General features: G+C 37.5%; 1 protein-coding gene across 19 annotated transcripts in view; it reads right to left on the bottom strand.

Annotated features, from left to right (window-relative positions):
- MYCBP2 (MYC binding protein 2) overlaps nt 1-18,414 on the bottom strand; it is a 289,476-nt gene that overhangs the window by 84,398 nt on the left and 186,664 nt on the right. For 15 of the 19 annotated variants that reach the window (XM_059712849.1, XM_059713661.1, XM_019488555.2 and 12 more), the window contains 5 exons: nt 15,934-15,989; nt 15,274-15,389; nt 11,038-11,135; nt 5,461-5,577; nt 4,511-4,651 (listed from right to left, as the gene is read on the bottom strand). In XM_059712849.1, the coding sequence (XP_059568832.1) occupies nt 4,511-4,651; nt 5,461-5,577; nt 11,038-11,135; nt 15,274-15,389; nt 15,934-15,989 (528 nt within the window). The remainder of the gene's footprint in view (nt 1-4,510; nt 4,652-5,460; nt 5,578-11,037; nt 11,136-15,273; nt 15,390-15,933; nt 15,990-18,414) is intronic. The other 4 variants (XM_059716339.1, XM_059717310.1, XM_059717826.1 and 1 more) reach the window with 2 other exon arrangements.

Below are 18,414 nucleotides of genomic sequence, written 5' to 3'. Positions count from 1 at the left end.
TCCCATAGTTGTTACAATGAAACAATATCTGTTCCAGTGCAAGCCAGATTTGTTTTATGATAAGACAGTCTGCTGTTTTTCAAAGATTATTTGAATTAATGTAGCATGACTAAATGTGGACCGTCAGCCACCAATTCATACCTAGAAAGATTTATAAAATAAGCTTAACAGTGTTGGAAACCAATATACTGTCATATTGTATAACCTCATTAGCCTGCACACCAAAACAGCACTAAGTTCATGATATTGGAAGCAAAAATGTAAGAGTGCTGTAGAGAGAGAATGATTGCTAAGTTATCATTTTTACAAAATATACAATACATTTACTACAAGATTGTGGAGTACAATAAACCAAACAAAGTTGTCAAAGAGATTAAATTAATTTTAGTATGCTGAAATCAGTGTCCCATTCAGGGGGAATTAGTGATCTTCTACCATGCTTTTAATTGATAAAATCATTTTTCCAGCCCAAGTTTGGGAAGGAAGTAAAATCCTGGACAGCTATATTATAGTTTAGTAAGAAGAAAAGTAAACTGCAAGGCAACAAAATTGAGACAGAAGTCTTTATATATTTTTCTGCATTATAGTTTTACCCTCAATACAGCCATTATTATTCACATTTGTATTAAGTATCATCTCACAATCTACTATCATCTATGATAAATACTGCATGTTTGCCAAAGTTCTGCTCTGATCAAGTTTTACTAACAATTTACAAACAAAAATTTACTAATTCTACTAACAATTTGAAAAAAAGAAAGAAAACAATATGACAACTTATTTAGAATATTGTACTTCCATATATAATTGGAACAGGTAAAATACACGAATGAGGTGGCTGATGTCCTTTTTTTTGTTAAAACAGAAAGATGATGAAACAAACACATCAAATTGGCACAAATCTAAGAGGGCTATAAAACCAACATTTGTGCGATTGCCATTTATTTCACAAGAATTCAATTTAGTTCAATATACTGAATTGTAAATAACTTTGCTATTTATCTCAGTTTGCTTTTTTATTTGATTATAGTGAAATGCAGACTTTCCGTACATAAAACAACATCAAAAAAAATTTTTTTTCCTGGAACTCTTATGGAGTTTTGCATTGTTACTTTTGTGCTATTAGGAAACGTGAAAAGCAACAAAGATGAAATTATCTGCAGTAAAGAAGCAATGTGGTGGCTGTGAAACACTGAATGTAAAAAAAAAAAACACAACAAAACCCCAGTATCTCTCTTTTGTTTTATTTTTGAAATTGTGCCTCCCTTTCCCTATAATATGCTGAATACCAATTTAAATGTATTGATTCAAACAGTTTCAAGAAAGAAAATTCTGTCAGTTTAAAAACTACATTTGCAAACATGCAAGCTTGTTAACATTTAAACCCTTATGCTGCCACTTGTAGACTTATTTAACCTTTTTTTTCTTTACAGAAGAAACTGGAAAAAAATGCCATAAATTTTAAATACAAAGTTTTTTGTTTTTATTTTAACGAGTTGAAAGGATTACAACATCAAATCCTCTCATCTGAAGAAAAACAGATCTTAGCAGAAATCTGCAGATTTTAAATAGCTTAATTCATTTGAATTTTCTGAAGCAGTATATCTTCCCTTTAATTATCATTCAACTGTTTTAGAGTGGGCTTCTAGTTAAAGTAAACTTAAAATAACGTGGTTGGGGGGGGGGTACCTTTTGGTGCTTTAATGACTATATCAAATTTCCTCATAATACAAAGCAAACTTTTCCTCCCTACTAAAACTCTGCCAACTTGACCTGTGATCTGGAAATTAAGCTAAATTCCTTTCTTCTTACGCAACGCTACTCAGAGAACATTCAGGAGATAAAATTCTTCCAGCCTAACATTTAAATAATACAGTAAGGATGACTGGGTGTAAATTAGTGTTCTGCTTTCTGCTCAACCTGCTGCTCTGCTTTTTGTGCTGTCTGTCCCTTCCCTAATCTGCCATGTGTCACAAACAGAGGTTGTCCATGCTACAAGTTGGTCACCCTTGGACTACAGAATAATATTCATGCATAATAGTACCATCCCAAATTCCAAACTAAAGATCAGATTGGGACCTTTAACCTTGCACTTCAACTGCCTGTATATAATTTCATCCCACCTACTAACCTAGCCCCCTTCCTGCTTTTTATTAATCAATTTCTCCCCTTTTAACTGCTAAAGATCTAACACAAGAGCATTCTGGACTCTAGGAATTCTTGTACACCAAATTTTTGAACAAGTGTGCATGGATATACACAGACATCATACCCACACACATAATATTTTATCTGGTTAACAGGACCTTTTTGTGTGGTGTAATCATAACAAAGTAAATTTCGTTGTTTTTTTACTCCTTAGTAAATTTACCCTGTAGCAAGGACCGGACACAACCCGCCTCCCAAGTTAGTTACTCTGAATGGGCACTGTTACAGGGGTGGACCACTAACTGGCAAGGGAACCATTTTGAACTGCTAAATATGAAAAACAACTAGGAAAGCTAACACAGAACCAGTAAACTGGTTTAACTTACAACAGCATATCATCACTGCTCACTTTGAAGGCAAATTTACTTTGGTGTGGAGTGATTTACACTGGTATAAAGCTAGCCTTCTTGTGTCCATTCCACTCCAGAATAAAAAGTCAAATCATCTTGAAATAAATGTACTGTCTACAACCTGTGTCCTGAGTTCTATAGCAGTTTGTTTAAAAAATGATAAAATGTAAAAGGAAAATGTATGAGAGTACCAACACTTCAGACACCTTAAAACTAGCATCACATTGTAACTACAGTTTATTCTACAAGACTTCAGCTGTGGAACTAGTTACTAATGTAGCCATTACCGTTAGCGCAGACATTATATCATTTTGTTTTCTGTCATCAAAATTCTAATGCAACTACTAATTTTCAGCTACCAAGGAAAACAAAAGAATAATTCTTTTCTCCTCACAACAGCTCAAATGGCAACCAAAACTAGGCTACAAGTCAGGGGTCAGCAACATTTTTGGGCAGAATGCCAAAAAACATCTACAACCTTGACTTGTAAGATGTTGGTGTGCCAGAGACGGATAGTGGGGGAGCTGCGAGAGGCCCATCCTTGTTGTGGCAGCACAACCCCAGCCCTTTTTCCATTGTCCGCTCTGAGGCATGCAGGTCACGCAAGTACCTTTGCGTGCCATATTCTGGAACCTGTGCCGGGGGGTTGCCTACCCCTGCTATAAGTCCTTTTTTCCCCCCATAGGAAAGTTTCCGATATTTTCTTTCTAGTATCAATTGCACAAATGTTTCTCTTTTGGATGAAATGTCTGAACAAGATATGATGCACAAAAAGAGAAAAATCACAACACTTGATAAAATACCATTAGATAATTCTTTGTTGTTCACATTAATTTGCTGACATGCTTATTCTACTACAAATATTTTGTCTTCATATCACAAGATATTATCTCTTTGGAAAGTGAATTTTCTTTTTTTTTTTTTCTGAGATGTGAGTGCATACATTCTATCCAAGAAAGAAAATTATTTTGCTATTATGAAGTCGTGTGTGTCCACCTGAAAAATATAGGCAATCAGGAACCTACAATACTAGTGTGTAGAAATATTGCTTTATAAAATTAAAAATGCACTAGCTTAAGTAAGGCAAAGATCTTGACCAAATTTCACAGATTCTAAATCTATCTAATTAAACACACCCATCACAACAGCATCTAAGTGGTTGATGGGCAGGGCAGGAACATTCTGCTTCCCAGATGCAACAGGTTTTCTAAGATACATCCTATAACATGAGTTGTAGTGGGAGATCCCCAAATAAAAAATCCATTTGTAAACACATTTTATCGGGAAGACAAAACAGAAAAAACGTGGCTTTGTTATAACTGATGGAAAGTTTTAGATGTTTGTTCAACACAAGACAGGTTTAAGTTCTAGTGCTTGAAATGACCTTTATGAAATTAGACTGCCAGATATTTTGATGCATTTTTTAACTCATATTTTGTGTTGAGAAAGCCTTCAGATTTCTAGAATTTTTTTAGTAATGTTAGGATTTAAATATGAAATCCAGGAATATATCTACTTAGGAAAAACTAAAGAAGCTTATGGTTATTTCCAGTCTGAAACTCATCTTGCAACATTTTGCTTAAGATGACAAACTGTTTTTGAAAGTATAGTCTTATAGACTATAACATTTTAGCCTTACATGAAAAATAATTTGTACCGAGTACATTCTCTCCAATACTACTTTTTTCCCAGTGCATGATTGTATTCATGGTCCCTGCACCATTTCTCTTGTTTTAATGGAAAAAATGTTCAGCATAAAGGGCCTTAATTTGTTTACACTCCACCCTCATTACTGAGTAGCCCTCAAGAATTCAAGCATATAGAAGGCAATTATTTCCTAATTAAAAAGTGATTCATCTTGAGATTAAAACAGTTACTGCCTTAATTAAAGAAAGCCTTGTAATGAGGACAGAGTGTACTAGTAATATTCTTCAAAGGCACCTTTTACTTACGTCAACAGGGACCAGAAGGCTCTTGCCAAGATGCTGGTTAAAAGAGAGGCACCAGGCTTCAGTGTAACCATTCATGTTAGGAACATACTTCTTTATTGTCTCATCATTCAGTCTCAGCCATACACCATCATCATTGTGGATCTATGGGAAACAAGCAACAAAAACGAGCCATGCCCTCCTGTAACTGCTACAAGGCCAGCAAAGACTAACAGATTGCAGACCAGGCAAGACAATGGTAGCATGAGAATTAAGCTCTGCACTGTTGTGGTAGGAGAGATAAGGAAAGGTAGGGAAGAGAGTCTGGAGAAACTTAAAGCAACAAAAGAATGCTAAAGCAGTATGAAAGATACATCTCAAGAAGCTAAGTCTGAAGGAAATTTATATCAGATGGTTAAAAAGAATTTCCTTTAGATTTAAAAAAGTAGTAATCATTAAAGCCAGATCTTTCCTCATAAAACACTTGCTCCTCCCTACCTTTCATTATTTTTGTTTTATCACCACCGTCTTCATAACTTGTAAAAGTATTTGCTATATATGGAGTTATAAGAAAGAAGATACATGCACATTTACTCTAAAATGATGATGGTCTTTCAGAAATGTAAATAACAGGTGCATGATACTACCATCTACAATTTCCAACTTTGAAAGTAGTGCTTAACGATTAAACGTTAGAACATCCAGTCCCTCGAGATAAAATAGGAAACGATTCATGAAATGAATTCTAATGCAACTATCCCTTCATACAACAGTCCTAAGATTTGTTTCACAAGTTTCAAAGTGAGTGAAAAAAAATAGAAAAATAATACCAAGAAAAACTGGCAAAAATCTAAAGGCACAGATGCTTAAATTATAAATAAGGCAACATCTAAACATGAAAATTAGACTGACCATTTACATGGATTAATTTTACAACTTAATCCCTGTTTCAACATAAGTTTCTTATGTGTTACCTCGTCAATAAAAGTGATGGATCCATTGACTTTCACTATGCCTATTTGCTCACTCTGAAGGGAAGGGTGGCTACGGATACGAAGCCCTGCACTGTCCTTGGCCACAAATTTGCGAACCTAAGAGAAGCAAAGGAAGACAGTAAGGCAGAAAAAAATTGGAACAGGGTACTCAAGAGTATGAAGAAATAGATTTAACAGATTCTGAGATGCTACAGCGATAAGATGGCAGTCTTAGAGTTACAGTTTGTTGCTAGTTTCCCATGTTTGCTGCATCACATTTTCTTTTGGTTTATAAAATATTAATGTTTTAAAAATGCTATGGCAAAACTTATGTTCAACTCAATATCTGAAAACAACTCTCTTACATGAATATGGCAACATAAGATTTCTTTTAAATGTTATTGGCAGATTTCTTTAAGTTGCATGTCAGGCAAAGTTGTCTACTGTTTTTAAGGATAATGAACTGCGATAACTGTACAGCCTAAGATCACTGGTTCCCATTTGGTGCAACACCGCAGAGCACTACTGAAAGCATTCTCTCTTGCTGGCTATTTGAACAGGACTGGGATATTAGCTACATTAGATTAGATATGTTTAGGTACATACCTGATTAGATACATGAAATATGTTCAGCTAAACAATGTTTCAAATGCCCATTTGAAGACAACTGAAGGTGACATTGTTCTTCATTTATCTGCAACATACTAACTGAGCAACTTCTCCCTTCAAGTTTACATTAGATCTTCCTTACTGCTGTTTTGATTTGAAAATTGTTCCTTTGCATGCAACTATTCACTGCCCTTCTCCTATTCTACCCAATTACCAGATTCTTTTCCTACACAAAGACCTTGAAGGCTACTGGTTCAAGACATGCAGGAACTCAAGGGAGGTTGTGTAATTTTTACTCTTGCAGCCCATCTTTCAAAGCTAACAGTTTTTTACTAAACCTTCCACAAAAAACTGACAGGAAAACTAATATAATTTTTTTTTCAACTGACCTTTAAGAACAGATTCATAAGGGAAAAGAAATCAGATAAATACAGATATTCAGGCCATTTGACATACTCTTTTTAAAGAAAAAAATCATTCCCTAAAATAATTCATGTTTTTTACTACAGTTTTCACTAGAAAGTGTTTTTACAGAAAAAGTAACGCTAAAATGTTATTTATATATTTGTTTTGTAAGTTTAATTTACTTAAAAACTGACTGCATTTTCAGTTTGGACACACTTGTTGCCAAATCTATGGAAACTAACATGCTAAGATAATCGTATTAAAACTTGATTCATGAAGTATTTGTGTGATTCATACAATGGATGAGTAATAATGGAGGTTAGGGAAAGTAGTACACCATGTAATCTATGACAGGTTTACAGATATACAGCTGACTGGATGGATAGTCCACATCCCCCATCAGACAATTACTGGTCTGATCTCTTCTAGTAATGGCTTTAAGTAGATGAGACTCAGGCCTCCTGACAGATTATCCTGAAGAAACTAGTGTAGTGAAGATAACAGTTCTACACCCTCCTCTCTACCCAAGACACAACTTGGATGCTCTGTTAGTGTCTTTTCTCACAGTGTAACCCTTATACATAATATTATAATCTAATGGTTGAACCAATGCTAACCAATATTAAAAATTAACCCTGAAGTCACTAAAGTTAACAAACATTAAAACAACTTTGCATTACAAAAATATGCAAATTATTTCCTCCTCTGCACTTCCAAGAGCAATCCTAATTCTACCCATTCATACTACCTTGTATGGTTGGCAGAATGTTAAGTTGAGTAAGTTCCACTGCTAAGTTGAGTTGTGTTCCATAGTTTAATTCAAATAATTAAAAAAAAAGGATGAAGGAAGGTTTTTGGAGAGGTCATATTTTCTATACATTATACCTGTTGCTCTCCTCTGGAATCACTTTGTTTAGACATACAGAGAAAGTGCATAAAACTGGACACATCGTAATTGAGGCCTCAACAGCAATAAGTAGAGGGGAATAATCAGTTCTTGTGTCTTATTTATAATGCCCTTATCAATGCATCCACAAATATCCCCATTTTATTGTAGTATCAATTCTTAGTAAAATGCCCTGCAATTATTTAATTATTTTCACATTTTTCAGCATAATTCCTCGATTCACATTGATCAAATCAAATAAATGTATTTTTACAACTGAAAAAAAAACAACAAACAAACAAAATCCCCATAGGAGATAGTATTTTGTCACTCTTTATATGCCTAAGAAAAAAAATCTTTAATGCACTTATTATTGCTACAACACCTAGAAGCTCCAGTCAGACCAGAATTCCACTATGCTAAGTGCTCTAAACATAGAACAAAAAGATGGCCCCTGCCCCAAACAGCCAACAGTCTAAGGCAGGATAACCAGGTGGAGACAGATGAGTATAAGAAAACAATGAGACAACATCGATCAGCATTATAAAGTTGTACTCTTGGTGAAAGGCTAGTCATCACATTTTTTGCAGGCAACCTAGCAAAGAAGACTTAAGGAAATTAGCTTTGTAGAGGTTTATAGGGAGCACTTCAGGGAGCACAGACATTTTTAATTTTTAAAGATTTAGCAGGTGAATGAAAGAGTTGATCCCAGAGTCCAAACAAGGAAGTTAAGTCTACCTCTTGTTTCTGAACAAAAACAAAAGGATATGGTGGAAAGAGATTATGAAGGGTTTTGAAAATTAAAGTACTTATGTTTGATGTGATATGGAAAAGAGAATGAGTGAGGAGGGACATGCACAATATAAATGATCTTTGCCGCAGCATTCTGAATGGTTATCAGTAGTACAAGGATCCATTTGCCAAGGCAAGCAAAAAAAGAAGGCATGAATTCATGAGGCAGGGTGAGAGTTTTTGCTGTGTGATGGTTAGGGAACACTGCATTTTAGATGCTATATAAAAGGAATCTGCACAATTTAAAAAATAAACTGGGCATGAAGACGAATTAAAAAGCCATTCCCAGGTTACAGGCTGGAGTGAAAGGCAGAATGGTCATCTTGTTCCAAGTGACTGAGAAAGGAAATCATAAGGAATGCCTGTGGGGAGCAGCTGGAGGTTTGGCCATGCTGAATTCCAGGCAATGAAGAATCAATGAGATGTTGGAGAGAGATCTATACTTTAGTAAGGACAAGAGATAGTTCTGGAGATGGATGTCAGCCCTCAGCACAGAGACAATAGTGGAACTAGTATTTGCAGATGAGACCGAAAAAAAACACAGTGCAGATAAAGAGAGAAAGAGATAAACGAGTTAGCTCCATGAATCCCCCCACCACCCAGCAAACTGGAGAATACTTCAAAGAATATATTCAAAAGAACAATTAAAGGAATAGCAGAGTAAGTCAATCTAGTCACAGATACTGCTGCCACATACCTTCCACAGAGCAAGAGCATGAATAGAAGCAGCAAATACTGTGAGAGCAAAGCTGTTAAAGGTGAAGAATGAGAAATGAATAAGACAAGGAAAACAATAAGTCATAAATACTGATGGCTGGGAAATCATTGAAAGGCCACAAGATCTTCTGTAAACTAGGAAATCAATTACTTTTGTCGGATTACCCAATTTCTTTCGGACCATGAAAACTATGAAGGACCCCTAAAAACAAAATCCTGAACATGAGGAGGAGGTATGCCAGTTTCTTTCTGTGGATGATTAAATGGAGAAAAACGCGTATTTGCCACATTTTTATGGCTCTTGAGGTAGGCTGAAGCCTCAAATAATAAACTCTAGAAAAGGATATCTGGGTGTCAGTTTATCACCAATGACTATTTTCAACAGAAAGCTTGATAACCTAACCTACTAGGTTACTCTTTCCTTGCCCACTGAAACTCCTAGCAGTCTGCCTGATAGTAATATTTTTAGGTAACAGGTAATATAGTAGGTACAACAAAAATATCAACATACTTTAAAAATTAGTCCACTTAAAATGGATCTGATGGGAAATGGGAAAAAGGGAACAGGGAGAAGAGGAAGGGAAAATGCAGAGAAGCATAGGTAAGACTGAAGAAGTTACTGAATGGTGCAAGCAATCTAGTGATAGATGATGCTGAAAAGGCTGTAGTACTCAATGTCTTTTTTTACCTCTATCTTCAACAGCAAGGTCATCTCCCAGACTATTTCACCTGGAAGCAGAGGTTTTTTGGGAGAAAGGTGGGAAGGGGAAGGAGAAGTGAGCAGCCAACAGTGGTGAAAAAAAAAGGTAGGGACTATTTAGAAATGCTAGACATGTACAAGGCCATGGGGCCAGATACAATGCACCTGAAGGTGCTGAGGTAGTTGAATGATGCAATTGCAGAGCCACTGGTCATTATCGTTGAAAACATGTGGCAGTCGGAGAGGTAACTGAGAGGTAATATTGAGGAAAAGGGCAAATATATTGCCCATCTTTAAGAAAGGGAAGGAGGGAACTACAGATCGGTCAGCCTCACCTCAGTCCCTGGAAAAATCATGGAACAAGTCCTCAAAGCAATCTATTTCTAAGCACTTGAAGAAGAAGGTGATTAGGAACAGTCATCTTGGATTCACCAAGGACAAGTCATGCCTGACCAATCTGATTGCCTTCTATGACAAGATGACTGGCTATGCAGATGCAGGGAGACCAATGGGTTTGATATACCTTGATTTTACCAAGGCTTTTGATACAATTTCTCACAACATTCCTACAAGCAAGATAAGGAAGCAGAGGTTGGATAAAGGACTTAAAGGTAGAAAGAAAGCTGGCTGGATCATCAGGCTCAAACTGCAGTTCCAAAGAGGATGGAGCTAGACTGTTCTCAGAGGTGGCAGATGACATAAAGAGCAATGGTCTCAAGTTGCAGCAAGGGAAGTTTAGGTTAAATATTAGGACGAATTTTCTTACTAGGAGGGTAGTAAAACACTGGAACAAGTTACCCAGAGAGGTGGTAGAATCTCCATCCTTGGAGGTTTTTAATACCTGGCTAGACAAAGCTTTGGCTGGGATGATCCAGTTGGGGATGGTTCTGCTTTGAGCCTGGGTTGGACTAGATGACCTCCTTAGATTTTTTCCAACCTTGATTTTCTATGATCGTAAGTGAAGAGACCAAAAGAGGGGGATGCAACCAAACAAATAGCAAAGGCCAAATAAACATCAAAATAAAAGTTTCAGCGCTTACTGCAAACATAAGTGGATGAAGATTTTTGCTCAAATTGTTTCTGTAGCTGCCCTTGCTGGCTTCAACCTGTAATTTTTTGCTCTGAACCCAGTACTGTTTGCCTACCCTGCATTATAAATACAGCACCAAATAAAAGACATTACTACTTGTCTGGTGAACAATCTCAGGGTTGTTAAATGACAGCTGTTCAATTACCTGTGTGCTTGGGTGTCATACCAAGTGGAAGCCAGTTACTGTGAAAATTTCAAATCTAATGGAAAGAACTCAAGCAACAAGAAAGGCCTTGAAATATTTTCCCTTTTTTTATATGTAGACATTCAAAAACTAAAAGTAGTTTAAAAAATATTCTGATGTATATTCTGTAATTACCATCTCAACATGCTAACATTCAAAGAAACTGAATTACTTGAACCATTAGTTCTCCAAACCTTGTTTGGCTGAGGTTCTGCTTTTGGTTTGACCAGCTGAGTTCCAGGTGGTATCATCCCTTTTGGAGGATCTTTTACCTTCACTTCTAATCCAGCATCTGTAATCAAACAAAGGTTAATGGTAAAAGTTAAATATGAAAATTAAAACTGTTGTAAAGGCACATATGGCAATCAGATGACTTAATTATTTCTGACCTGGCTATCTAGCATGCTGTAAAACGCTGTCTTGCTCATTAATGCACAAAGTGTCTAACAGGGACCCAAAGCAGCATAAATGATACTAAATACATGAACTTCAGGTGTGCTCAATCAGACAAATAAACCAAACAAAACAATATTCATTTTTTATGAAGAGGAGAAATCTGTTCTGCCAAACAATATTAATCAGAGGCAAAGTGCTTTAGTGTCAGGTAGATATGTTTCACAGAAACCTTTTCTGATGTGGGTAAGTATATCTTTAACAGGGGACAAGCAGTTCTGTTTTAACTGTGGAACGATACAGCATCTAAGCAGCTATTATAGCCCAAGGACAGATCCAGATGGAGTACTGTACCTTTGTCTTGGGACAGCAGGTCAATAAGCAATAGGAGAGAAATGCAGTCTGACCTGGCTAAGTGCAAGGACTTGGAATCAAGGTTGTCTGGATAATCAGGCTAATTTGAGACTGGTCCTCATGCATCTTTTTAACCCATGGAGTCAGGGAACTGAAGGCATATAATAGATCTTTCTACAGTGGAATCAGAAGGGGAACCTGAACGAAGACCAGCCCTGGAACAAAGAACTGGCACTTTCTGTTTGGTACAAGGCTGCAAACAGGTCTTATCACTGGAAGACCCTATCAAAAACAGGCGAAAGAATGGAATTCTTGATCTCCCACTCCTCGTAGGCAGACCAGACATGACTTAAATGGTCTGCTGTCATACTGCAAAGACTAGAGAGGTAAACAGCAAAAAAGGTAACTTGATGGCAGATAAACCAATACCATAACCGGAGTGCCTCTTTTTTGAATGAGAGGCTGGTGCGTATTTCCAAAATCTCACCAAAAGGGACAGGGAAAAAAAAAATGAAACAACAAATGTCTTTTTGACAGGAAGAGGAAATAAGAGCCAAAGGAACAAAATGAGCATTGAAAAATATTGAGTAAAACAAGTAAAGAAGCAAAGCAGAGAGTGTTTGAAAGATACTGAAGAACAGAATGTGTGATCTGCCCTTTCACTTAGTGGTGTGGGAGGGAGTCTCAGAGGAGGGACCAGAATGTGCATTATTATGAATACTGCTTTGGTTAAAAAAAAGGGGGAGGGGAGGAGGGAAGGAAAAAAAAGCTCCATATGAGACCTGTGGGGCTGAGTACACTCACAAATAAAAACATGTAAATGAGAGCTTGAAGGAAGAATGCTTTCATACTTTGAATAAAACAAAAGAACTCCGGAAGAGGAAAGGACCTCACTGCTAGGGACAGACATTACATGAACTGGTTTAAGCGATCAGAAACTGGTTTAAACCTGTAACAGAACAGATGTTCAGTGTGCATAAACCAGTTTTAGAATGGCTAAAATTGGTTTAAGGTAAACCTGATTGAATGTAGTATCAGACTTAACTGATTTGGGTCAAACTGGTTTATGCAATGTTGGTTTATGCAATCAGACTCCCCCAGCATCCCAGCATATTCTGTGGGCTGGCAGGGCTCTCTGCTCCACAGCAGGGCTGGCCCCTCCCCTCTGCTCCTTGGCTGCTGCTCGGCAGAAACTTACAGGCACAGCAGCGTTTGCCTGGCTTCTCCCCGCTAAGCAGGGATTATTCCCTCTTCCTGTCTGCCTTATGCAGACACCTCAGCATTAGCTAGCAGATCACATGCTGGCTACAGTCCATGCTGTGGGAGACGGCCAAGACAGACAGGCTTTTTGGAGCTCATCAACAGGTAGCTTAATGTCCTTCCTTGGAAAAGCTGTTTTAGAAGAGCTCTTTGCTCCCCCCTTCCCCACTAAGCAGGAATTCCCCCCTCCCCTCTGCCTTGCCAAGAGGTGTCTGTGTATTAGCTAGCAGACCACATGCTGGCTATGTTCCATGCTGAATCAACAGGTAATGTGTCTCTGTTGTTTTCTTAATGGGGTGATAAACACTAATCAATTCCCTGCTGGGCTAATCAGAGCACCCTGCAGGGGCCTGGTCAAGCCCCCCTCAGCTCAGTGGTGTCCAAGGGAAGGAAGGGCTGCTTTAGCTGCCCCCAGCTTCTAGCCTGAGCCACTGCAGGTATGTGCCTGTATGTCTGGGATGTTTGTGCAGTTACAAAGTGATTTAACCTAGCCAGGTTAGACTAACCTGCAAAGATTGAATCAATTCAGGATCAGGCTTTTTGAATGTCCCTAGCCTAGGGGTCACAAACAGAGGACTATTTTTAAAGCTACTGAACTTTTTCTTGAAAATCTCTGATGGAGAAAATTCCTTCAGTTCCCTAGGCAGTTCACTGCATTGTCCTACAGTTCTTACAGTTAGGAAGTCATTCCTGAGATTTCATCTTTACAGTATTTTAAAACTATTACCCCTATTCTCCCCTGCTACAGAGAATTTTCTCCTCTTCTCTAGAAAGCTTTTCAAGTATTTGAAAACTGCTCTCATGCCAAATCTTTTTCTCCAAACTAAACATACTTTCTTCAAACTTTCCTCATAAAACTTGATTTCCACCCCCTTTAACATCTTTGCTGTCTTCCTCTGGACTTCATTCCGTTCCTTTATGTCCTTATAATAGCGGCGTTCAAAACTAGAAAACTACATTCCAGCTGAAGCCCAACCTGTACTGAACATAGTACTACCACCTCCCATGTCTTACAAGCAATACTACCATTAATGTAGCTAGATCCTCCAGAACTGAGAGATGAATTTCATCAGTTCACGTTGACTTAAATCAATTCAAGTTTGTCAAAAGTTCTCTGCTACACTCTTCATTTATTATTTTCAGAATTCTCCCATTTTCTGTTTGTTTATACTGTTAGTCTCCATGTTATAGCTTTTTTTTTTTTTAAATGAAAACTGAAGCAAAGTAGGCACTTGAGCAGTTCTGCCTACTGCATATTTTGGTTAAAAGCTCACCTCCTTGAGCAAAAGGCTCTTTTTCCCTTGTCTGCATTTCCACCTGACACATTTAAAGAACCTTTTTTAAAATGCTTAATTTTAGCAAGCATGTCTAAATACAGACACTCTTTTTCTCTTCCTCAAAACTTATATACTGCATACATGCTTAGAATCATAGAAAATTAGGGTTCAAATGGAACTTAAAAGGTCATCTAGTCCAACCCCTTGTTCAAAGCAGGACCATACCCAACTGTATCATCTCAGCCAAGGCCTTGTCTAGCCGGGTCTTCCATGGATGGGAAGTCCACAACCTCTCTGGGTAACCTGTTCTAGTGTTTTACTACCCTCCTAGTGAGAAGGTTTTTCCTAATATCAAACCTAAACTTCCTCTTCTGCAACTTGAGACCATTCCTCCTTGTTCTGTCATCTGCTACCACTGAGAACAGTCCAGCTCCACCCTCTTGCAAGGTGAAGGCTGCTATTAAATTCCCTTTTCCATGCTTTTCTTCTCTAGACTACATAAGCCCAGTTCCCTCAGTCTCTCCTCAGAAGTCATTATGTGCCAGCCCCATAACCATTTTCGTTACCCTCTACTGGACTCTCTCCAATTTGTCCACATCCTTTCTGTAGTGGGGGGCCCAAAACTAGACACAATACTCCAGATGTGCCCTCACCAGTGTTGAATACAGGGGAATAATCACTTCCCTTGACCTACTAGCAACACACCTACCAATGTAGCCCAGTATGTCGTTAGCCTTCTTGGCAACAAAGGCACACTTTTGGTTCATAGTCAGCTTACTGTCCACTGTAACCCCCACGTATTTTTCTGCCATTGCTAGACTGTTACTTAGTCAAGTAATACATGCTTAGTCAAGGATGAAGTCCACTAATCGCTACTCATTTTCCTACGTTCATATCTAGTTATATCCTTAGATGGTTAGTCCTAAGAATGTACAATTTTTCATTTGTTTTCAATTTTTGACAATAGTGAGTAGTTTGTTCTATGGGTGGTGAGAAAAGAGACTGGATAACATGCTTTTGATCCAAGAGCTATATGGTAATTTTTGCTATGAATATTACATTCACTTGAAACCTCAGAACAATACTGTAGATAAATACCAACTGATCACTTGTTGCTGTTGCGTAAAAATAATGAAAACCAAATACCTATTTCAATGCCATCTATAGTAACATGAATAGTGTAGAGACCAACAGCTCCTGGAGTCCAATTAGCACAGTAAGTGCCATCATTGTTGACTCTAATCAACATGTTTTCACTGGGTCTAGAATAAATAAAACAATTTTGAAATAATTAACCAAACATCAGCTTCTTGAATATCTTTTGAAATATATTGTTCTACTTATTTATTTTTCGTTTTTATTCCACAGCATTCATACAATCATTTTGTTGCCTTAAATTTGTCTTAACCATGTTAATAATCTCTGCAGTAAATAAATGTGATCTTCCACTCGGAGACTGAATTCAGGTGAAGAATTCAAACAAGTAAAATGAGCATTCAACATTTGTATGCAAAATTCCCTGTAGTTTTACGAAATATAAAAAGAAAATGTACATTTGAGGTTTCCTCATAAAGCAAATGCTTTCCAGAATTTTGACACCTAAATCAACCAATCTGGAATACGTCTATTTTAGGGTTAAAACACACAGCTCTGACATCAATAAGATTTAAGAAGTGGGTGTAATTAGTGACAGTTAAAGAAAATTCGGTGCAAGTTTTTGTTTGCCGTTGCTGTTCTTTGGGGGCTGGGGGTTGTTGTTGTTGGTTTGGGGGTTTTGTTTTTTTTGTTTGTTTGTTTGTTTTTTACCTCTTAGGCGTCGGTGAGGCAAAGCGTAATTCTTCAAAAGAATAATTTTCATAAGCCTATGAAACAAAATACATAAATCACATTTTAAAACAAAATCTTGCACTTGATCAACGCTATTATAGTTTTAATGTAAAAAAAGTTTCTCAAATATAGAAATTGAATTGGTTGTGCAACATGAAGTGTTAACAAGGAAACCGATACAAAGTTGAACACAATCTGTGAAGTGATCATTTTGGGTGTACTTATTACTCATGAAAATTCAGGAATAATCCCTCTGAAAAAAACTGGAATTATAGGGTTGGAACAGATCTCAAGCATCATCTAGTCCAGTCCCCAGATTCAGCTTTACTTGTATTCCTGAATCTATTTGTGAAGACCCAGACTCTAGGGCTAAGTCAGATCTATCTTCATTTATAATACTTAAGCCATCTGCAACCATTGATTTGAATGATTACAGTATACTGGGTAGGAAACCCATCTATTAGAAGTTGGATGATGATTATCAGTTTATTTCAGACAGGCTAAACAGCCATGGGAAGTTAACTACTTTTAGTTAAAGCTAAACCAGGGCAGAGATAAAAAGACTGTATCAATTCTATTCCCTTAAACTAGGGGTTGGCAACCTAAGGCATTTGAACCAGATCAGTTCACAAAGTCACTGGATACAGTCCGCAGTTAGGGATTTCAGTGGTGGGGGCCCTGCCCCCAGTGCAGCTGAGCAGCAGGTTGCTTAGCCTGTGCTATGGCTGGTAGCTTTCCCTGCTCCACAACCAGGTGGTGGGGAGAAGAAGCAGCAGCATGTGGGTCCTAGTGCCAGCCCGTCTCAGACCTGATGTGATTCATTCTAGCCCACCAGGTAAGAATATTGCTGACCACTGCCCTAAACTGATCTCTATTAAGCAAGGGAGTTTTTTCTAGGTTGCAATCACAGGTATTTAATAAAATGTCTACAATATAAAAATTGGAGACAGTTCTATGAAGCAGGAAAGAATAAAGTCGTTTGAATAATCCATAAATCATTATGAATTGTGTTAAAACTGGACAAACCTTTAGACTTCGATTTTTTATTTAAAGACTGTGGGTATTAACATGCTCTTTACTCACACATGCAAAACCTGTACTGTTACAGTATTGATGCAGCATAATTTTAAAACATATTAACACATAATGTTATTCCTTATATGCCTTCTGCTATAAAGCAGGTATCCAGTTATGAATTCCATTATGTATTTATAGAGGAAACATTTCTCAACTACTTAATGATATTTTAGAAAGTCATCCTATATGAGAAAGGTGTTTGAAGCCTTGTTGAAGGGCTATTGCTCAGAGCCACCTTGACAGCAATGTGAGCTATTAATTTTGCATGATGCAGTACTGACTCATGACCCCAATAAAAAACCAAACCAAAACAAATACTTTATAACAACTGGCTCTTCAAGATGTGCTGTCCAGGTGTTCAGAGACTATTGAAGAATGAAACACAGCTATGCCAGAAGCAACACTAGTTACTGATGCTCCATAGGGACTAATGGCCCATGTTGCTGCTCTGTGAATTTCTGATGCGCTCATTTCTTAAGGAAGAAGAGGAGGAGAATTTGATGAACAGAAATGTGCACTAGATAAAATGACCTCTCTCAAAATCAGCCAGGTTGTGAACGCTGTCCTTGACTTGCCACTCCTAGTAAGGACTTGGAGAAAACCCAAAGCTGTAGATAAACCAAAAACTACTACATAGTCTTGATAGTCATTCTGTCCTGTTTAGAAGGTGGGACATGGCTCCATGTATGTATGGAGACTGGAAACCTAGCATCTTGCAGGTCAAAAATGATAGGTCAATCCTAAGGATCTAGCACTGTAATTATGGGCTTAGGGATACTATTCTAAACTTGGATGTGGCAAGTTGGAAGCACTGAGAACCTTCAAGTTTAGGAATTAAATCACCATCCTTTTTATTTGGGTGTTAGGAAATTGGAATAAAAATGCCTTCCCCTTGTACTAAAGCGGTGCTTCTGTTTCTCCTATGAATGGAAGTACTCACTGCTATAATAGTTCCTTGCCAAAATAATTCCATGAAAAGGGACAGGAAAGCAGGGGTAGAATTATCATGACTTGCATAGCCCACCAGTAATATTTTAGATCCCAAATGTCTGCTGTTACCAGGTTCTATGCTCCATGACAGGAAGAATGGCCTTTTTTGAAATTTTCTTTTGCTCAACTTATTAGACACATAATTGTGTTAAAACTTTATGAAACTGGTCCTTTTAAAAGTACTTAATACATGTTACCGATTAGAATTTTATTCCGTCTGCACATATCACTGACACCCGAACAAATATTTCTTTTAAGTTCTGAGCTATATTCTACATCTGTGAAGCTCATGTCTAATGAACACAGTTCTTTCCCTCCCCCCTCATCTTACAAAATGCTATTTTATAAGTTCATCGGAAAATAGGAACTAATAACTGCATTGCTGGAATGACT

Source organism: Alligator mississippiensis, chromosome 1 (assembly GCF_030867095.1).
Source record: "Alligator mississippiensis isolate rAllMis1 chromosome 1, rAllMis1, whole genome shotgun sequence".
Lineage (NCBI taxonomy): Eukaryota > Metazoa > Chordata > Crocodylia > Alligatoridae > Alligator > Alligator mississippiensis.
This window is presented reverse-complemented; position numbering and strand designations above follow the sequence as displayed.